Source organism: Talpa europaea (assembly GCF_964194135.1).
Source record: "Talpa europaea genome assembly, chromosome: 6".
Lineage (NCBI taxonomy): Eukaryota > Metazoa > Chordata > Mammalia > Eulipotyphla > Talpidae > Talpa > Talpa europaea.
The window spans coordinates 30,967,794-30,991,761 of NC_140072.1; the positions used below are offsets into that span (position 1 = coordinate 30,967,794).

General features: G+C 34.5%; 1 protein-coding gene across 31 annotated transcripts in view; it reads right to left on the reverse strand.

Moving 5' to 3' along the window:
• The window catches only part of NRXN1 (neurexin 1), a gene marked incomplete at its 5' end in the record, with an annotated part of 1,024,512 nt that overhangs the window by 475,778 nt on the left and 524,766 nt on the right, over positions 1–23,968 (reverse strand). For all 31 annotated transcript variants that reach the window (XM_084235920.1, XM_084235919.1, XM_084235910.1 and 28 more), the window contains one exon: positions 23,251–23,370. In XM_084235920.1, coding sequence (XP_084092046.1) covers positions 23,251–23,370 — 120 coding nt within the window. The remainder of the gene's footprint in view (positions 1–23,250; positions 23,371–23,968) is intronic.

Consider the following 23,968-nt stretch of genomic DNA (forward strand, 5'->3'; position numbering starts at 1 on the left):
AGAGTAAAGGTAGCACTAGGACATATTTCCTTCTGTAAAGATAAAAAGGGAAATTTTCTAATTCATTGTTATTTTCACTACTAGTAAAATCTTGGTCACTAAAAAGCCACGGATAAAGTGTAGATAGAATGTTTTGCATTCTCTCTTTAATGAAAGCTGTCAAATCCCATTACCATCCTTTTAATAGTATTCATTCTGTAATAATAAAAGAATAAGAAGTTATTATAATTAAAGAGAAGAAAAATCTTTCTGGAGATGAACAATACAATCAAGAGATTCCCAGAAACATCAGTTGTCATATCACACCAGACTACCTGTGGCATCTTCTAAAACCTATAGCCAGAAGCACTGAAACACCAAAAAGTACTTTCTTATCCTTTTACCTGAGACTCTAATTCCATACTACATAAGAAAAGGGATTCTCCTTCCTTCTCTCAGGGCTTGGCTGGAAGTTAACTGAGCATAGAAGAGCCCTGGGATTTTTCATCTCAATTTGCCAGATTTGTTAGTGGACAACAAACATGCATAGAGAAATCTAGCACTGGGATTTATTGTACATGAATACCTAGGGACAGCAATACCAAAATGTCAGGCAATGAATCTTTGCTTGTAGACTATCTAGAAATAGGCCATGAGAAGACCTCTGACTCTATGGAATTGGGGAAGAGTGGACTTTTTCTGAGCTGATTCAAAAATGCTGACAGCAAAAGACAGGTTACTGTTTAACCACAGATGTCACTTCATTGTGTCAACTTGGAAATGATCAGCACAATCTGGCAAGTGCAATTTTTCTCACATTATGAGTGTATTTGTGTGGGTGCTATACTTCACTGAGGTCATATATTGTTATATGTATTTTTTTACTCATCCCACAGGAGGGAAAGGATTCAAATATATATTCAAAGAAGACTGGCTCTATGATTTAGTGGAGAATAAAAATGATTAATCAATATTTTATAAAATACTTTATCACCTGGGTAATTCCTGTCCCTGGGGGCATTGTTGCTATGTATGCTTTAAAATTCCATTAAATACAGAAGGAAAACAACATCAAGGACAGGGCAAATCTAGAAAATACTTTCTATAACACATATCCTGAATGTTTTTTCTATGGCTACACTGCATTCTGTTGTGATTTGCATATTGTTGTCTTTGGTTACAGGCCTTATTACTTCCATTGTCATCATGGAAAGTTGCCAGAGCTACTTAAAGTAGGTCGCACTGGAAGTCTATGCCTATACATAAAATAACTACCTCAGGGTCTGGAGGGCCCTCTCTGGGTTCTAATGCTTAGATTTAAAAATCATAATTATGTCAGATAGATTAGTAACTCTTTTGTCCTGCTAAAAGATTAGATCCGATGGTGAAGAGAATGCTTCACTATCAGAAATTACAGCCGGAGAACAAGCAGTAGAGCAGTTCTAGGTAAGCTACAGCACAGTGTGGTTAGTCGACATATATCTCTGGATCTTGCTGGGTGTTTCTGTATTAATGAAACCTGAATTTGCAAGGAAGACAAAGCCCTGCCCTTTAGAGTATGTCACACATAATGGACATTGAGTAGTAAACAATGTGCCAAATTTTGGTATTAAAAACTGAAGACATGGTCATTGTTTCAAGGAGCAATAAGATGCATTCTGGGAAAATTATGGACAACAAAATAGGATATATGAACACATGTTAGATATAATGTTATAAGTGCTACAACAGATGCAGAAGCAAAGTGCCTACTATGTAAAGCAGTAGAACCTTATTCCTACTAAATTCTATACAAGTGTGCTTATAATATTTGTAACTATAATGCACATAGTATATAAAATAAATATACGGTTGAAAGACTTTATGTGTTATGTTTTTTTTCATAATAGATTTACCATAATATTACAAAATAAAATAATCACCATACATTTACATATGAAAAAGCTAAGATTAGGGACCCTATAAAATGTCTCATAGTTTGTAAATTAGCAAAGGTTGTCATTGAATCTGTGCCCAAATAGTTCAACATTCATATTGCATAAATTCATGACTAGAGAAATCAAGGAAGGACTTATGGAGAAAATAACACTTTAAAATTGTTAGGGTTTGCTTAGTTAGAAGGAAAATAAAAGGGCATTTCAGGCAGGGATGTCAATATCAGCAAAGCAACGAGGCAGGGATTAATATGACACAGAACGAGCATGAAGAGATAGAGAACCAGAGACAGGAGGTGAAAGGAAAAAGCTTCCACACAACACAGTGTCAGAATCCTCAGAGATATTTACAAGTAGATTTACAGTTGGAGATGGGATGCTGAGGGTATCTGTAACAACTAAATGTTTGAAACCTGTTGAATCTAGTAGCCTAAAACCCAATCTAAATATTTATTTTATTTATTTTTATTATTATTATTATGTTTTAATTTTATATATTTTTACATCATTTTTCATTTTTGCACAATGTATGCATTTGCATCTTGGTTGTAGTCCCCATACAAGTCCCTCCCCCCTTGTTTTGATCCTACTCCCTCCTCATACCAGATGGTCTCACTCATAGCATGAATTTAGAAAACCTAAATAAGGGACCAGGAAAAAGACTAATCATAATAAAGTAAATATTAAAATCAACAAGCAACTATAAATATAGTTTTTTTAAATAAAATACAAAGCATTTAAATTGATTATATTCCTACCTTCATGAAGTAAAGACTGACAATGAATTAGAAATACTAAAATAGTTTGGTTGATGGATGTAGGTTAGGTTTAAAAAAGGGAAAATTAAGGCAGGAGAGGGATCTGAAAAGTATCTGGCAGGTGATGTGCTATTTTATATAGGATGACCAGAAAAGGACTCATTGAGAAGGTGACATTTAAACAAAAAAGGAAGAAGTTGGGCCTCTCTGGTGTCACAAGCGGTTAAGCACTGCACTATGAAACAATCCACAGCCTCTGCAGCACGAGTTTGATCCCCAGCCAGCAAGGGAGCAACCTACATGGCCCGAGTCTCCTGACTCGTCCCCTGCTCCCCTCAGCAGTGTATTTCAGTCAGTCTGCCTGTTCTGTTCCCTACGCTGTCTCTGGTGGATCCTCTCACTCCCGCATCTCTGGCCTGTATCCCAGCTCTTGTATGCATAAATAAATAAATCTTAAAAAAAAGGAAGAAGTACTTCAGTTTTCCTATAGCATTAATGCCTCACTACCACTGTGGTTTGAGATTGTCACAAACAGAAACCTTATATTTCCCCTAGAGTTGTTTTTTCCCTCAGGTTCATATTTTTTTTTTTTAATTTAAGAAGGCATATGTATATAATTTTCAACCTATTATGATCTTTATATATAAGCTTATATAATATTTTTATAATTGTTGAAATAAAATTTTTATTTGTTTTTGATGTCAAAAGTTTAAGGTTCATCCATTATAGTGTTGGAGGAAAATGAATTTAAGAAGATTCATTTCACTCTGATACTTCATCAAGAATAGTCTCACCTGTGTACAGGGTTTTGCTTATAGAATTTTTCTTTATAAGCATGTTTTTAGGCTATACAAATGCAAAGAAAAAGCACTGAATTTTTAGATATGATTATGTTATGGGGTCCAAGGGGAACTTGTCCAAGATTTAGGATTATAGGAATCCTAGTCTGAGATATGCCTCTAAGTCAATATGTGAACTTGGGCTAAATATTTGTGAAGATCTCTGAAGCTCAGCTTTTTCTTCTGTTGGAGAGTGGTATAGATCCTTTAGAATCAATAAGTGATCATGTCAGTCTTTGTTTCATTATAGAGCTTAGAGTGACTTCATAATTCAATTACTTCACTGTCAAAACATTTACATATACAGTCATTTTGTGCTCATATTCTAACCTTGGAAAGTCCTCTAGTTTTTCCTTAGGACCTTTATAATATCCACCCTCACTAATCTTTAGGATGCTTTCAATTTCTTACAGTTTGTCATTTAGAAGTGGTAAAAATAATTTTATTACTTGACTATTTAATTACAAAAATATGCCTGGGGCACAAAATGTAGAATTAAACACAAAACTCAACTGAATTTTTGGTCCATGGATGGATTATCTCTGAGGCAAAAACAATGTTCCTACTTAGAACACGTTTATTAAGGATTTTCCAGAACCTCCTCCTTCTCTTCCTCCTCTGTTTTGTGATTTTAACTATGCTTTATAAATATCTATCCTATGACAACACAATCAAAGATGTGCAATGAATCTTTTCTTTTCTTTTCTTTTCTGACAAAAATCTTTGGTCTTAGTCAATGTAGAATGTAGTAAAAGACATTTAATTTTAGCTGTGGGGTATCCATTTTCTGTCACACAAAAAAATAAATATACATAAAAGTAATAAGATCTCAAAGAAAACAGTGTGGGGCAGAGCTGTCTGACTTTAATTTTCTGAAATGCAAGGGGATGCAATTAACTCCCTAGTTGTGATTAGCCTGTTGGAAGCGGAGTCCCCTCAGTAAATTACAGCCCCCACAGCACCCATAATGGTGTCATATATTCAGTATTATTTATTTATCTTCTGATTTACAGTCCTGAAGAAGAGTCATGGGCTTATGGATTAATAATGAACAAAGGCAAGTTCAAATTCAAGTTGCATCTCTCTCTGTTCCAATTAAGTGCCTATCCGTTGCCTTTCTTTTCTTTTCTTTTCTTTTCTCTTCTCTTCTCTTCTCTTCTCTTCTCTTCTCTTCTCTTCTCTTCTCTTCTCTTCTCTTCTCTTCTTTTCTTTTCTTTTCTTTTCTTTTCTTTTCTTTTCTTTTCTTTTCTTTTCTTTTCTTTAATTGAGGTAACCTTGGCTTACAACACTGTATATGATTTAGGGGAACAGATTCCTATCTCCTCAGATTTATGTCACCAAACCACACACACCATCAAAGGATCCATGGACATTTGGACCACACCCATACTTTGTTCCAACTCCTCTAAAAGCTTAAATTCTGCAGTCATGTCTCTAAGGTTTCCTTTTTTTTTTTTTTTTTTTGCTTTGTTTTTTTAAAGTAGATATTGCCAGGAATAGAGTGACAGCACTTCCATGAGGAGGAATATTTAAGGGGGCACTAAAAACTCAGTAATCAAGATAAATATTTTAAAGCAACTTCTTAAAAATCAAAACTAATATTTTAAAAATCAAATATCATTCATGATGAGTAAAAATTTCAAAACTTCAAATAAAGACAGGATCAGTAACAGTGGTGTGGTCAGTTCTACTAGATTCTGAGATAAAGGAAATGCAGGAAAAGTGATGCTGTCTTTATTTCCTGTTTTGGATTTTTTGCATTAATTTCATTATTTTTGAAAGACTGAATATTAAATATTACTTCTCTATCCTAATTACTGAGTTTTTGGTGCCCACTTTCAACATTGTGCCCAGGCAAGTGCCATACCTAGTCTCAGTCTATTTAATTTACCACCAAAATAACTGGCATGCAGTAAGCACTGAGTCTGTAACTTGTTCCTGCTGCCAGTGTAGAACAGTTCCTTTAATGCCGACCTCCATTTATTCTACTAAATTCCCATTATTTTAGTGTCTATAGAAGGGCTTATTTATGTGCTGCCCTAGAAAAACCCTTCTGGGTGGCCCTCAGTACTTCTACTTATCTATCTATACTATATCATGAGAGATAAAGAGTATTTCAAAGGAAAGCAAGTTCTATATTTTTGTCCCAAACCAGGCAACACAGTTTCAAGGAAGGCAATTGCAAAGAAAACATTTTCCAAGCAGAGAAAGTCAATGAATCTCTCTGTACCTACACCTAACAAATGTACCAATAGATTCTTTCCATTTAAGTCTTGGATCACAAAAGGAAGGAAAAGAAAAACAATTTATTAAGAGGGTGCATCATCTTCAAAGCCAAGTAAAGAAAATTATGGAATCTGAGATATCTGAAACCTACCTCTTTTATTCTCTCAATTTGCACTCTCCTTTTCAGCACTTATTCCAATTAAAATATTATCATTTGCAGGGCTATTGGTCAGTGCCTGATGTCCACAGTAGAATATAAGCTCCATGAAAGGAAGACTTATGACTTGTTTGTTTTTCTTTGTATCCACAGTGTATTAGGATACAAGGAACCTTAATTGGCCCTATGCTTTCTGTGAGATAATTATTTCAATATAGGTGGATGGGTATAACTGTCAACTCCAAGCAATGCTAAAAGAAAACTCTTTAACAGCAAATAAGCAAAGAATGTGGAAGGGAAAATAGGCTTAGGGTAATGACACCTGTAACAATAATTCTATCTTGAGATTGTTAAGAGGTTATTCTCTCAAGAGAAGGCTACCTAGAAACAGGGAAAGTTCTTACTCTTTGCCCACCACCCCTTCCCATTGGCAGACCTGGGAACCAGTCACAGACATCCTCAACTTCTTCATTCTTTTACATCGATGGAAGAAAAAGCTTAGATAAATTTTAAGGCAGAGTTTAAGTCACCCCTTGCTCGTGTAATATATATGCAATTTAAATTTTATTATATCATGTTGCTCTTGACTACATATCATCTTGAATTGCTCACTGTGAAAATAAGGTAGCGTATGAACTGAAAAAAAAAATAAGATGTACCTTCAGTAAGACATATACTTGCCAAATATCTGTCAAAACGACAGTTCAAATATTCAATGATAAATAATACCTCCTAGTCCTCTTCATTATAGAAATTATATACTATATAGTGTCTACTGTTCCAACACTGTGTTGGTTATTGTTATGTTACATTCTTGTCTTATAGCTGAAGAGTAATATTGATTCTTTTATTTCCTTTCCTCTTTTGTTTTTTGATAATTAATAAAATTCTAAGCCCATCTAAATAGTGAATGTTACATTCTGGTTGTCAATGAAAACTTCCTTTCAAAGGGAAGAAAACTAACTGTGAAATTACAAGTGGTTTTGTTTTATCTTTTATTTGCTCTGTATTTTAAACTGTTCTACAAGTATATGTTGTTTTTAAAAATCAATTAAAATATTTTAAAATCACCAAAAATCTGGACACTAAGTACTTATTTATGGTCATTTGCAAGTGACTGTGCCTTGCTAGATTTGAGGGAACATATATATATATATATATATATATATATATATATATAAACTTAATATAATACCATATGATTCAGGACATGAGACTCCTCTAGATTTTTGTCAAATAAAATGATCCCTTTAATGTTCTCCTGCATTGTAGATGAGAAGGTCTGTAACTGCCATACAGTAAGCAATAATCTTTCAAGTGTTCATGCTAATAAGGTTGCAGTCTTGTAGTTTGATCCCAAACTGATTAAACAAAATGGAAATTCTGATTTTTTTTCTCTAATTTTACTATAAATTCAGAGAGCAAGTCTGTCCTGAGCAAGGTCAGCCTGAAATCAAATATAAGGATATATCTCAAAAGATAGCTCTGTTTTTACAGCCAGGATTTTTTCTTTATTTTGTTTTTTAAAAATAATCAGAACCATCAGTTGGTCTCCATTAAAAATGCATTTAGCTAATATTCACCTTTGTGGATGCTGGGAAATAGTAGTGAGAATTACAAAAGTCACAATGAAGAGAACATTACATAGTTACAGATATTTTTAAATTCCCCAAATTTACTATGTATCCTGCTTATGGATTTTACAATTGAAATAAAAATCTTGCCACAAATAAAATAGAGAACTTCACTAATTTCCAATCACCGATGATGGTAGAAGCCCCCCATGGGTTATTAAGTCTGAGAGATGTGTGAACAAACATGATAATAAGCAAGTAAAGTGTATCATAAAATATACTGTGTTCATTTATTGTGACAACTGGGGTGTAATTATACTAGGAAATGTACTGCACTTTCGTCAGCTAAAGTAATAAAATGTGAACACCAGGAGACCTTTCTCTAGTCTATGCTATTAAACTACTTTTGAGGAGAAAGTGAACAATCTAAAAATATGGGAAGAATGCTCACTTTTATAGATTAGTGAACTGGGGGGTTACTCAGATTATCTTGAAGTCTAATAAATAAAATCTCTCTGTAGTTTTCTTCATTACTTGTGGATATAGCACCACAATTTTCATCCATTTCTGGGCCATTATAATGCTTCTATTTGTATGGATTACTTATGTTATCCATTTCCCTTACTCTCTCCAATTAAGGAAATAGAAAAGAAAGAAAACCCCTGCATTGTATTGGAAATGCCTTTATAGAACTAGACGAGCAGGAGAAAATTTATAGAAAGATAGAGAGACAAAGGGGCCCTAGAGAAAACTGCAAAATGACTGACTGAAGAGTAGGTGTAATGATTAAAGTGTTAATGGAGGTCACTAGGAAAAGTGAAAGGAACATGTAATTTTAGATTAGGAAACCCTGGGCTTCCCGTAGTGAACTGCTATTTGGGAAAATGTAGTTAATTGAATTTTATGACACATTTTTATGAAAATTAAAATGCATATCTTTTACTATGCTAATAGTTTTATTGCTATTGTGAGATTTATGTGAAGTGATATACCAAAAAGCATATGCAACAATTCACTAAAGAGCACCGGAGTGGATTACTATGGTTTCCTTTTGTGCTTTGGCAGCCGACAATCAAGATCATAATTACAGAACTGGAGCCACCTGCCAACTCAATGAACAGAGCCACGTGGCTTCACATAAAATAGAAGTCATTCTAACATTAAAAAGAAAATGAGTGTTAAACCAGAGGGGCCTTCAGGGACAGCCTAGGGAAAGCTGGGTATTTATTATTCCTGAACACCAAATGACTGCCTCTTCTATTATCCCATTTACTGGCCCAGAAAGAAGCAGTGCCTGCCAAGACCTTCTGGTTAAAATGAACTATCCAATGAAATGTCTGCATTCCAAATTGCTTGGGAGAGGGCTGGTGAGTTAGACCTCCTACAGACAGGTTCACGGTTAATTCCTAGATTCTAGAGCTTATTCCTTCTAAAGCATTGAAGCAAGGCACAAGAACTGGCCTCACTTTGATAAAACCATTGCCTTGGTGTGCGTTTATTCTGCTCACCCACTGGAGATTATCAAAAGTCAATGTAGTGTGAAAATACATTGTGATGTCAGCAAGGAGAATCTGTACCAAGATATTCAAAGTATTCCAAATTACTAAATAAGGTAATGCAAATATACATCTCTTTCTGAATTCATCTGAATTTCACTTTCTAAGGGAAATCTTCCCTCAGTTCCTTCAGCGTAGTTAGTCACTTCTTGCTTTGCCCTAGTTACGTGATTCTGTTAGAGCAGAGTTTCTCACACTTTAATGTGCCAATGAATCACCTGGGAGCTTGGTAAATGCAAATTTTGATTCAGTAGTTGTGTAGGGGAAGGGGTTGTCTGTGAGTTTGTGTCTCTAATAAGCCTGTAAGTGCTGCTGGTCCTCAGACCACACTTTGAGAAGCAAAATATTAAATAAGGCATTCTTAAATTGTAACGAGCCACATACACACACTAGACATTCTGTCCTGTCTACGAGCTCCTTGAAAGCAAACGTGAAGGCAACCTAGCAGTAGATACCAGCTACAGGACACCTACCAGTTTTGGGGTACAGCAAGTATCTTGCCATGCATTACTTTTAATTCTCAAAAACACCCTGTAAGATCTGTAATCATGTCCACATTTCAGATGAAAAAGTCAAAACTTAGATATGTAAATCAACTTAGCTATGGCTACACTGGTAGGTATACAGCATCAGAATGAAATCCCGATTCTGTTTGCATCCAATGTCCGTTTTCTGCACCCACAGCCTCCTCTTGGGTATTTCTGTATACAGATCTAGCAGAGCTAGGTTCAACAGATATGCTTGTATTTGTTCAGTTTATCTATAGATGTAGCTTTACTCATAGTATGTCCCTAATGTGGAATACCCTCCCTGCTCATGTCTACCCAGTTCAGGTCAACCTCACCCCCATCACTTCCACTAAGCAGCACACCACTGTGCTTGTCTTCTCTTTTGAATTCACATTAGCAATGGTATGTGCCACACAATAAGCACTTATATTGCTCATTATCTTATTAACAGTATATTTATTTTACTCGTTCTATAAATATTCATTGATTATCGTCAGAATGGGGGGCTGCAATTGTATGGGGAATATAACAATAAAATTTATAAAAAAAAAAATATTCATTGATTATCTACTAGGCACCAGATACTGTGGTGCACATGTACAATAAGTCATGGAACAAAACAGACAAAAGTTCCTGCTGCTCTGAATCTTGAGTATCATTCCCCCAATTAAAATGACAACTTGAGGGCCTCCCTGGTGGTGCAAGGGGTTAAGTTTCAGCACTCTCAGGCTACCACCAGGCACTGCAGCATGAGTTTGATCCCTGGCCAGGGAGCTAACCCACATGGCGCAGCAGACCTCTCCTGTCTCACCTGCTGCTCCCCTCAGCAGTGTATTTCATTCAGTAGATCTGCCTGTTCTGCTCCCCACTCTGTCTATAGGGAATTCTCTCAACACCCCCACACACCTATGGCCTACACCCAAGTTCTTGTGTGCATAAATAAATAACAACAAATCTTAAAAAATACAATAACATCTCTTTTGGGGGACAGTGACCTAATAATTTTACTTTCTGTATTTCTCAGTGTTTTCTACATGGCAAATGCACATAATTAATAAAGTTTTCAGATTCAGATAATTTACCAAATATGACAGATACATAAATATGTTCCTAATCCACAGGAGAATCTCAAGCACAAAACCTTTGTTTTCTCACCAGGGACTCTTAGAAGATGGGATGATGCTCTCACACTGTTTCTCATTTTTCCACCAGCAGTTTCAAGCCAGGAGTAGAAGCAGGAAATCTTTTTTACAGTAAAAGTACTAGCCAGAGAGATAGATTCACTAAAATTAAATCATAATCATTTCCAGCAGAAGGAAATGATCTGTTCAGAAGTATAGAAATTATAGACAGAAGAGGCAGTTTTGTGAAAGGCTACCTTCACTGTCAAAGATGATCCTTCCCCACCATGACCCATGGACAACTACATACTAGAAACCTGTGAACTAGGCACATCACATGCTTGTCTGTCAGTCCATGAATTCTTTTTTCAACAACACCCAAATTTCCACTATCTTCAAAGATAAAATATGTATTTTCCTGGTTATTAAGAATGTTCTACAATCTATTTCATAAAAAGCATCATTTTTAAAGTGGCTCCTTCAATGAAGGTATACAACAGTTTTCTCTTTGAAGCTGCAGCCATTGTAAAGTTTCATTAGTTGTGTTGGTAATATGTATTAATGCAAATCAGTATATGTCTAGCCCAGCAGATGAATTATTTAGAAGAGAAAACAGCACTAAATTTGCTCTTCTTCATCTTTGGAATTTCTCATGTGGTGGAAATCTATATATGTTAACTCAGTTTGTGCATTTTTTAAAACATTTGAAATAGAAGTTAAGAATGTACATGAAATTTTCCCAATTTGATTATCTTATTAAATATTGAGAGACTTCATAATCAGACCATGGAATTATGAGTTAAGCAAGCCTGAATTAATATTCTTACTCACATGTGAACATGGGCATATTTCTTCATCTTAGATACAACTTTTATAAATGAAATGTCATAATCCTTATTTGTGAAGATGACATAAGATGAAACAAAAGGTAATATAAAAAATTCAGCCCATAGTAGATGTTCAATTAGTGGTTGTATCCCTGCTCATATTAACACCTAAATATCTGTAATTATACTGTTATATTTTTAAACACCAAAAACCATTTTTTAATGTAATAATTACATTTAGCTTTTAGTTAAGCAAGGACACAGGCATGATTCCTGTACCAGCAAAATCTTCACTTTAAAACAAATCTGATGTAAATAAATATCTGAAAGGAACTATAATAAATAGCTATACAAACATGAAAGAAACAAATAGCTGAAGTCTTTGCCCTGTGTTTCAGGATTAATTCAAAGTTTCTTTTCTCAAAAGAGGAAGACATCCCATTAATCAGATTTCTTTTTCCAAATTCTTCCTTTTTATAGAACTTGGCAGGAAAGGTCTTTGACTAAAATACAGCTTAAGATTAGTGTGGTGTGACTGAGCTGTAGGCTGCATCCAAGAAGAACCTTAAACATGAGTAAAAATAGGTCTGAGGGCTGTAGAAAAAAAGAGAAAGAATATAATGACAATGAATCACAGACCCGTAGAGCTCTAGGGACTTTAAAGACAAGGTAAGCAAATTCCTTCATTTCATAATGAGAAAACTGAGGCCCACAAAACTCAAGTGATTTGCTCCAGGCAAATCTTCATATATGGATCATTCTATGTGAGTAAAAATAGATAAATAAATAAATAAATATAAAAATCTTGGCTAGACATGAAATGTTTGGTAAGAAGGGAAATTGTATCTGGGGAATTGCTAGTAAAGTGTGATCACATTTATTTAGCAAGTGGCAAGGGTGGGTAATGATGGCGAACATTTCAGGCAATGAGGAAGGATGCCAGATGAAGAATGTGCTATCTCACATGAATGGAATTTTCCAGTGTTTCAGTTAACTCTACTTTCTTCTCAATTAAAATTTGTTTATAGGTAAGTACAATACTTTACTTCACAATATATACAAATTATCAGAGTATTATTCCTAAGAACCCAAAAGGAGATGAAAATAAGCATGTGTACTTATATTTCTCTATTCTCCATAATGAAGGAAAAAATGCTGCCTTGAACTAGATTTTTCACAGCATGATTGGTGTGAATGGGAACTTTTCAAACATTCTTCAGCTTGCCAGTCAACTAAGGAGGCTGATAATCAAAAGGAAAATTTGTGTTATTTCTTTCAAATCATCATGTAAATAACATCTAAGGTTATACTGAAATTGTGCCATAAATCTAGTTATGCTGTTTTACTTAAATTTTTGGCAAAGAATTTCTTTATTCCAATAAATAAAGTTTTTCATTATCTGGAAAATGAAGAATTAAGAAGATGACTTCAGAGAGTATCTAGCCTAATAACCTTCAAACTTACATGTGTATCAAAATCATCTGATAATTCTTAAAATATAGATTTTTGAGGCCTTAGTCTGTAATTTTTAAATTTGGAGGTCTAGCATATGAGAATATGCATATCTAATAAATTCATGTTTTGTTCACACTGCTAGTGCAGAAGCCACATTTTGGGAGCCACTGACTTAGGCTAGCTCTCTCATTTACTACCTCCTTTTTAATTTGTGTAGACAAATTTTAGTATTCTTTTTCCTCAACCCTTCCAGCAACTAAGCAAGTTCTATTTCTGATTCTGTTACTATGGACTTGGCAGACCAATTGTGGCTTAGATAGACTGGGAAGTAGAAAATACTCATTGTCCTGTAAAACTGTTTTAAAGCAAATTATCCTAAAACACTAAATAAGAGCAATTAGATCAAATGAAGCTCTTACACTTGGTATAGCTGTACATACAAATGTTACCTTCATTATATTTAATGTGAAAAGGAAAACACCAAGGTTATTTTGAATCCCCTCTATATAATACCAAGTGGGCATTTGACTTTTCTAGAGGTGTTGCAACAGCAACATTTAGAGAATTCTTCAAGGACAGTGGTGGACTAATCAGGGCACACAAGAGAAGAGCTATTGTAAGAGAAATAGTATCATTTCCCTCCAGAGAGTGACTTTTATTATCAGAAAAAACACCTCAATATTGCAATATCTTAAAGTTTAGATAAAAAAGATCAATTAAGCAGTGTAGCATTTCATAATGATGTGATTATTCCTGCAGGTATCAGCTAATTAATGAGAAAAAAAGTAAATTGAACAAAAAATTGTTATCTTGAAACAACTAAAGGTCCCAGAATTGTTAAATTTAATGTGATAATACACAAATCAGGACTTTAGTGGCACTTGAAGAAAACAGAAAATGATACTTAGAAATCCATTTCCCATTGTATATGTGCAGGCACACACACATACCAGATTCTCCCAGATACACACACATTTTTATTCCAAGCACTTTCTAGTTCTATAACAAATTAATTTCATATAAGACACAAAATTTCAGGAATTAAGATAATGAAAATGGCATTTACAGTAATGTGATAAAACATAATGAATAGCCCCTGCCAGGTATAATACAGTATGTGTATTTTTCTTACAAGAACTGTAGGTGCACACACACACAAAACACTGGTAGGTTATGAACACAGGAAGATCATAGCATGTCAAAGTAGGTCCATCAGCTGTAACAAGTATCTAACTATCCTGAAGGGTGTTGATGACAGAGGAAGCAAAACTTGTGGGGAGGCAAGGGGCATATGGGAAATCTCTGTACCATCTATATTTGAACCTAAAACTGCCCTAAAAAATAGCTTTAACACAATCAGGTAACTAATAGAGACACCAATCTTCAAAATATTACTGAACATGTAATATGCACTAAGCACTGTGAGAAATAGAAAATAGAAAAATAAAATATAAAATATGGTTGAGAAATAAAAACAAACACATGTAAAAAGACAGTAAACATTTGGAGAGTTAGAATTGGAAGAAATCACCCACTAACCAACTACTGTCCTGCTCTGTATAAGCTTTATTTGAGCTGCTTCATCTCAGTTTTCATAGGCAGAGTGGAATTTAGGGAGGAGAAGGAATACCACATGAGAGAGTCATTCAGCAGAGATGAAGGAATTGAGAACACTTAGTGACTACACCAGGTGTCTATAAACTTCTATATCAAAGAGCTCGTGCCTAAGCATACAAGGACTAAAACATGCTAAAGTTTTATATTTGTTTAGCAAGATAATTGAGAATGTTAAATGTTAAATAAGAGAATGCAAGAATGCCAGGGAAATGAATGTCAACAAAATCTATTAATAACATGATAAAATGAAAAGCTGGGATCAGGGGAAGAGGATTTTCCAGAAAACCTTAAAGCAATAAATGAGAGCTGAGGCGGAAGAGCTACTTCATTGAGTTTACAATATGATTTTTAGGGACACAGACAAGAAAAACCATCATCATCATCATCATCATCATCATCATCATCATCAACATCTAGCTTATTAGTGCTGAATTCAGGGAGACCACAGTCATGACTCAGGGAGCTGCCTCTCATTCTGTATTCCATATATCAATTTGAGTTTCATGAAAATTAATTTTAAGAACCTTAGGATTTTATCTTTTGCACTTCAACAACATTGAAAATACTTCCAGGTTCTGATTTACAGAATTATCGTCACTGTCAATGAAAGGAATGTGCCTGACAAACCCAAATCCAGTTTAATTACCTCTGTGATGTCTCCTGCGGCTGAGAGGAAATGGTATTTCTCTGACATTTTTCTGTTTTTAATTTAGTAAAATGGAGCATTTGCCCTGAATAGGACCTAGGAGAGCTGCCTCATGATCGATGTCATGGAAGATGGACCCCACAGTTCCAGCAGCACTGCTGTACTCTGTGTGAAGAGTGCCTGGATCCAGATCCTCAGTTCTGGATTCATTCAAGTCAGGCACTCAACGGACCAGCAGGGATTTGACATGGAAACGTGGCTGGGATGTTTATGCAGAAACTCTGCGAACATACTCAAAGGCTTGTTTTAGTCAGCACCATTCCCAGTGTCAGTGCTGCCCTGAAATGCTGGAATCCAGATGAGGCCTTGAAAGCTTCCCAACAGAAGATGCCAAATATCAAAATACCCACTGTACCATCTGAGGGGAAAAAAAAAAAACCAAAATGTATTCTTTATTTTCTGCTACATATTCCATCTGTTTCTCTCCCTAAAGGGTCATATGTTATGTATTTATAAGAAGCGTTCACACCTACGCGAACACAGCTTCCACTGTCTCTGTCAAATGCAGCATCCTCCTTGTTCGCGACCCATTTTATAAACATCCTTCTATATAGGCTCATCCTTTTATGAAACTTGTTCCATTCTGCAATCATTTCAAGCTAAGAAATGCCTTTGTACCTTCCTATCTCACCAAATCCTAGGGAGATGAAGTCTCAGGCTTCACAGGCCATTTTCTGAGAGATGTGAATTTAGATCATTAGGGTCATTAAAATCACACACTCCATAATACCCAGTATTATCAGATCACCTTTGTTCTTTATGTTGTTGTAGAATACTATCAGAGAAGTAAAGATGTTTAACAGCACTGAGGTAGAGAGCCAACATAATTCCTCTCTATAAAAGAATCCTACACATTTTAATTGCTACAGTAAATCTCATTAAAGATATAGGATGCTTTGTTCAGGGAAAGAAGAATGATCACAGCAAGGTATATTTCTCCACACTATATTTTTTCTTTATGATTAGATGATTCCTGAATGCAAGCTTAACATTATTTTTATCATGACCTTTTTCTGTACCCTGCACATTCCCCATGAGTTTTTTTAGCACTTCCTTAGATACCCCTTTCCCTTCAAAGGCCCTTGGTCTTTACTATTAATCTTGTAGTGAATTTTCATGATCTGGACTTCATGGGTCCTCTTGTGTTCCCCTTGCATATATATTCTAAAATCCTTCAAAGGCACCACTGCTAACCTCTGACCTGCCTTTGTTCCCCTGCCTCGACAAGTATACAAAGATAAAACTAAGATGCAGTCAGCACAAGGAAGCACGTAGTAAATAATCATTCATTCATTCATTCATTCATTCATTCATCATAATTCTGAATTTAAGCTGTTCACTATCTACAATATATAGTGTGAATCTGATTCAAGCAAAAAAAAATGGGAAATAGATTTGGTCTGATTTCAGTATCAAATATTAAATTGTTGTTTCTGAGAAATTCAAACTGTCAAAGAAAAATCACAGAAAATTCCATCTCTCTTTCATAATCAGTACCTTGTTATAAAAGAACTGGAAGTTAATGATAGTATGCCTTAGACAACTATAAATTTTTAACTCATTTTTAGAAGTGGCAACTGAGTAGTTGAAGGAAAGAGCATGTTTCATGTAACATAATGCTTAAAATTAAACCTAAGAATCAAGAGTCAGAGGATGGGGGGAAATGCAGAATGTTAAATGCCAGTCATTACTAACTTCTCTAGGGAATTTTGCATCTGGAGAATTTTAACAGCACTGACACTGAATCTATTCCTCTTGAGGAGGGTCTGTGGGTGCAGATAAGAATGTGGGCTAAAAGACAGACTGACATTCAAATTCTATCTGTGCTAGCTACTAGCCATTTCAGCCCAAAGAAGTTATTAAAAAATCATCCATACCTCATTATCCTCATTCGTAATTTATGAAGTTTTTTGAAGATTGAAAGGTAAGGTTTATAAAATGTAAGGAGGAAGCATGCATATGTATCTGTTAATTGTGAACCATATTAAAATGTGTTGGCCTAATCTAAACAAAAATATTGTGTAGTTCTTATGTACTAATTAGTCTATCTATAGCAACAAAGTACATAAACGACTTATGCCTCATTCAACCACCTCCGGATTCAATCACAATTATATATATAATACATATATATTTAAATATATATTTGACAGAGTCTAAATATTTTTAATCTCATACCACTTTAGGAAATGCCCATGATAATCAGATTCCATAAATGTGGAGAACTATTTAGCATTTTACTCTTTCCACATATATTCTTGATTAATAAATGGATACAAAATTATATATTGTTTAATACTCATTTATGCAGTATTCTAAGAACACACCACAGTCATTTTGTTCATAAGGGTTTTCAGTGCATTATTTCTGGGGAAGTAAATACATTTTAAAAGTAAAAATTAACCTATATGTCTCAAGTTCCAACAATTAGCACCTCAGATTCAGGCAGTCTCCCCTCCTAGCCTGGATTCTGCACCTGTTGTGTTGCTGCAGCTAGAAGGCACAGTGAGAAATCTGAACACGATGCATTCACACAGGAAAGAAAACTATTCATATGGAGACAATGGTCATGGACCTCTCTAAAGTATCATCTAGTGAGAATTGGAACCATTGTAATCCCAAGGTGAAGGGCAAACATCAAAGGAATCCTGGTCTAATTGGGCTCTGGTGGTATATGAGAATATTACCACAGCAATGCAAACTTTAAACCTCCACACTTACATAAGACCTATGATGAAGAACACCAACTGAGAACCAAATCAAGGTCAATGCAGAGTTTTGAGTCAGGAAATTAGAAAGTCTTAGCAGAAAAAGCAAACAAACAGTTGGTCCTTTCTTTTTGACTTCTGGGGACAAACTGGCACCATTTACACAAACTAAAAGGCTACTTTGAAACATGGATCATTCAGCTGCTGAATAATGCAGAGGACTAATCTGGAGAATTCAAATACAACAACAACACCATTGCCCCTCCCACACACACACTTATACTTTCTTATAGATACAGCTTTACACTGTCATTTAACTGCAACTGCAATATGAAAAGACCAGCACTTCCTTTTATGCACATTTTTCTGATGTATATTACCAACAAGAAGAACACAGGTAAATTTATATAAAATATTAGAAGAAAGCACTCCTATTATATATTACATTTGTCTATCCTACATTATATTTTCATTTCTGTCCATTATTGCATTTTCTGAGTATGAAAAATGTTTTCTTCCTTAACTAAAACAGGCTCTGACCCTGCTTATTATAGTTTTTCTAAGGCATTATCAGTAAATATTGTTTATGAACTACTTTGAAAAACTTAAGGGCTGCCATTTAGAAATGTTTGATAAATTCAAGGTTAAGAAGATTTGTTGTGCTCATGAGGACTTGGTTATGGGACATAGTTAATTGCTAAGTTTTATTAAGGGCATCACCAACAAATCCAATTCATAGCTTAATACTGGAAGATCTAAATTGGAGAAAAACAATGTCACTTTGATCGAAGTTATTTTTACATATGTTATGATTATTTCTAGTAGTTCTGATATTGATGTTCAGAGACAGGATATTGAATTCTCTTTTCAAACAACAAAAGAAGCTGAGAACCAAAGCTGAAGACATTTTTAAATGACGTGGTAACAAGTCACAGTCAAATATATTTTATCCTTGTTTCAGTGTACACTTTTAATTCTCATACAAAAGACACAATAAATCCCTATCAGGAAGAACTTCTTTTGATTAATTTTAGAATACTAAACATAGTTTTTTAATGGCAGTGCCTGCATTTTCCTAGCACCAAAATACAGCACTACAATGTATTATTCCTGTGCAGTAGTAGACACAATCGGAGATGAACTGTAATTTGGTACACAACATTTCTATACTAATGTAATTTGACAATGTTATTATGTTCACTGCTTACCATGTGATCATAGCCATATTCATCTCCTCGAATCTGACAGTAAATTAGCTAGTATGGTTACAATCTAGTCTGGACCATAAGGGGAAGCAGAAAAGCATTATTATGCTACACAAAGATTTGATGATGATGGAGGTGGGATGTGTGTGTGTGTGCGCGCGCGCACAGCATGCATGCGCGTGCTTGCAGGAGAGTGGGCATGCAAGCATAGCTAAGTGATATGTAGATTTTATATAATGAATGTAATTTTTTAGCACAGACTTGATACATAGCAAGTTCTCAATGAGTGGTTATATCCAAGAGAATGTTCACAAATAGCTACAAAATGTGGTAAGTGCAACACCATTATTCTATGATTTCACAAGCAGGAAAGGAAAGACGTAGCTCACAGGACCAGGAAAATTTCTGAAGGATGAAACAGTTTAAGTAGAGATTGAAAATGAAATTATATTTCTTCAAGCAGAGATAGTTAAAGGAATGTATTCCAGGTGGAATGACTGCATTACCCATGAGAAGAAATTAGCATAAGCAATGGTGAGGAAATTGAAATTGTAATGTTGTTCAGAAAGCCCTAAGTAAGTTAATTGGCAGTAACATGCCATATGGACAAGGTTCTGCAATAGATAAGGGTGAAAATGGAAGCTAGGGTCAGACCATGGAGGTTCATGAACTTCAAAATGATGAATTTGTAAAGTATTGTTGGCCACTAAGGATATACTAGAAATACTTATGCAAGATGCATGCAGCTAGTCAACACCAACTTAGTGATTTACTACTATCACCAATTATATTCAACATGGTGTACACAACACTGGGCTTACTAGCCTAAAAAAAAGAACGAAAGAAAGAAAGAAAAGGAATATTGTCTCTCAGGGAAGTACATACTTGTATAGGGAGATAAGACCAAACACACATAACAACAAAGTAGAAAAAATAATATAAAAAAACTCAACAGAGGTCAGAAGAAGAAAAATGTTGCCTCTGGTTAAAAGAATCTGGAAGAACTGGTGTTATTTCAATCAAAAGGACAGGAAAAAGCAGTAACAATTATAAAGAGGCACAGGACAGATTGGAAGAAGGAAAAACAAGAAGTGAGAAAATTAATTGGGAAATAATAATTGAGAAAAGAAGAACACATATTTTGGGGACTTAAAATGTAGTAAGTGTGGTATTGATAGGAAAGAATTGAGTAGTTTAGTATACTACGCTACAAACACACACATATTCTGCTACAAACACACACACATTGTTATTTTCAATGAGTAGATTATTTATATGGCAATTTTCTAGGAAAGAAATGGTTTCACATTTTTCTTTAAAAGTTGCCTTTGGCATCACTTTGCATAAGTATCTCCTTTAAAAATATTTCTTTAAATTTATTAATCAGTATGCTTTTTCCAAGATTATACTGTCATGCTAAAAAGTATTTCCATCTTCCCATTAATTGTAACTTTAGGCTACATAAGTGATATTCATTTAGAGGTTCTATTTTGGGGTTTCATTTATTTTGGGGTTCATTTGTAAGGGAGTGTGTTCCTTCTTTTTAAAAAAAAAGTTTTGTTTAAATTTTCCTCTTTTCTGTTTTTTATGCAGTTGAGGACTGCAATCACAGATATTATGGATAAATGCCTAAGCTAGAGATAAAGATGTCCTTCCAAAATGAAATGTCTTATATGTTTTTTTTTTTAAGTCAAAGTCCATATATAAGAGGAGTTAGTTTTAATGCCAGGAATCACACTAATTCTGTTTGACCAACTTAGAGAAAAACAGTGAAGTGTAGACATAAGGTTTATTTTGACCAAATTAAATAGTCAACAAAATGTGGCATGCTACTTTTATTGCCAAATTGCTTGCATTTTTCCTGGCAACAGTTACTGCTGTACCTCTACAAATCATAGTTGATAGGAAAATAAGATTTGCTTTTAAATATTGATTTGCACCTATGTCACCTCACCACCAAAACTCCAATGTACAAACCAAGAAACCATTTCACATTTCCACAAAACCCTTAAGAGGTAATGATTTAATCAAAATGCATGTATTCTGAAAGCCCTCCAAAGAAATTTTAATGCTGATTTGTGCAAGAGGCATAACAGGAGACACATTTATTGAATGACATTTACCTTATTTACAAGAAAATAACAAATAGCCTTATCATTGTCATCACCACTACTATCTCCCAACAGCGGCATTCAAATATTTTCTGTAAAAATGATTCAGAGATAAAGGTAAGATTTTGGTGTTCCTTTAGGAAATGTCTAGCAAATACATACAGAAAATTATATTTTTCATATTTAACTGGCATAAGAGGATACACAATCTGACACAACCAAATAGCAGCTGCTTTGTAAAACATGGAAAAGTAGATTAAGCAAAGTTTGGCAGAGAAAGTTCTTTAGCAAAATAAAGAACATTTTTATGCATAAAAAAGCTTTCTCCACTACCACATGTAGTCCTACATCTGTCAGGTTCATATTCAGGATTACAAATTGCCATAACAAAATCATATCAAATTATCAGTCTTCTGGTTGTCCTTGGCAGTAAGTTTATACTATTTTCTATGTGCCAGGAGCAAATGCACTAAGTTCCTAATATATATATATATATATATATGTATATATATATGTATGTGTATATATATACACACATACACACATATACATATATATGTATAAACTAGGCATAGGTAAGGCTTTCTATCTTCTTTGTTTTATGTACATATAAATATTTATTGCGCCTTTTTAAGTTTATAAAATTTCAAATGGGGTTATTGTTTGTAAAGTTTCTCTTGATTTCTAGAAATACAGTTTTTGCAAATATATTATGGTTTGAATACCTGTTTATTCCTTCAAGTTTTCTGTGATTGTCCAGAAGGTGTCACTGATAGGATAAAGTCTAAATATTTCTCCATCTATGGTGGTGTAATATTTACAGACCTGTTCCTAGTGTTATTTTATTTTGTATTAGTGTCATGTTTTTCCTATATTCATATTATTCCTTTATTTTGGATATAAAACTTGCAGATAGCTAGTGAATTACACTGTATTGCTCAGCTGCAAAAACTTAGTTCAATGAAATATTTCAGTTGGATCCCATCTTCAATACTGTGGTACACATGTGTACTGATGAGAATAAACTCTCAAATAGACAAAGGTTAAAATGAACAAACACTAGCCTTTCTTTAAATCTATAATCAAGCTCAGCCTTGGCCTCAAAGTAAAATCCTTCAATCATCAAATTCCTTATCCCTTCATCCAACAGATGTTTTTTCTTAAGTGCTATAGCAAAACAGCATATACAACAAGAAAAGCAGGTAGACTATTTTACAACCAGGAGACTTTGTTGGAAACATTTTCTCAGTATAGAAAAATGAATGCTTTGTAGCAAATGCTTTCTATCATTTTCATGAAGTACTGTAAAGCAGGCCAATTAATTCAGTCTCAAAATCCTCATCTCCGTTGCTGTAACCTCTGCTCGGCACTAGTAGATATTCCATGACAATGTGAATGTTGTGTTTCCTTGTTGTACTTACATTGTAAGAACAAAGGAAAGAACACACACACACCTGACTGAATATAAGGAACCATACTTAAAAAGTTTACAAAGCTTAAACATACTGTTTTTAAAGCAAAAGGCAAGAGACGGCTTAAAGAGATATAGAAAGAGAAAAATATACTAAGATCTATCTTTGTACACTAAAATTATAGCCCACAAGATATAATATTATGAAATTAAATATTATTAAACATAAATCAATATGAAGGCACTTTCAAAATCTAGTGGTGAAGTATCACTGTAGGGAATAAAATATTACCTTCAATCAGTAACCATTAGCAATTATAATATAACAAAAACAGTTTAAAACCAAAAGCTTGCCATCATCACAGCATTGAGATAATGATATACTTGATTAATACTTAAGTATTTCAAAATGGCCTTTCTATAGAAAGAACAGCTTCCCCTGGCGATGACAGTTAAACTTACTCACAAATAATGTAAAGAACCCCAGTTTTGACTGGCTATCAAACAGTAACTGGAAGCAAGGATAAGGGTCAGCCGATACTCAGAGCAGCACTTACGGTCATTGCACAGTGGTCCGCTGAAGGAAGTCATGCTGCAGTCGCAGCTGAAGCCATCCCACTGCTGCAAGCACACACCTTGATTGGAACAAGAGTCTTCTTGGCAGGTTGTACTGGGCCCTGCAAAACAGTCCAAAAGAAACGTGGGTTCTTTAAACAAATGCTGAAGTGTTGCATACATGAGCTAGGTCACATATAGTAGTTGCCAACACCTCAGATTGCATGACCAAACCAATTTTAAAAATTCTAGTCCACACACCTGCATTAGGAACAGAGCAACAATAATATGAAGGTTTTGCTGAAGTTTCAAATAAAGGACAATATACATTATTAAACCAAACCAAAAAATAGTAAGAGCAAGCGCGTAGCTTCTAGTATGATCATGATAGCAGGTAATCTCACTTCATCATCAATAATTCTCTATCACCATTTGGATTTTAGAAAAATGCATGGATCTTCTTAACCTCTGACCAAAGAATAGAGACACCATGAGAAATGGAGATTATAACTTCATGAAATTGAGAGGTAAAGATCAGCAAAATAACTGAAGAGAGTTATGCAAAAAAATGTCCTAGAGGTTCCAGAAGTTTCCCTGCATAAACTATGAATAAAGTCATGATTGTTGAGTGTTTTGGACAGGTATGTTGGCAAGTATCAATTCACATGCTTTAACAATTTCATGCAATTAAACAAAAAATGAAAAACTGGGTATATGACA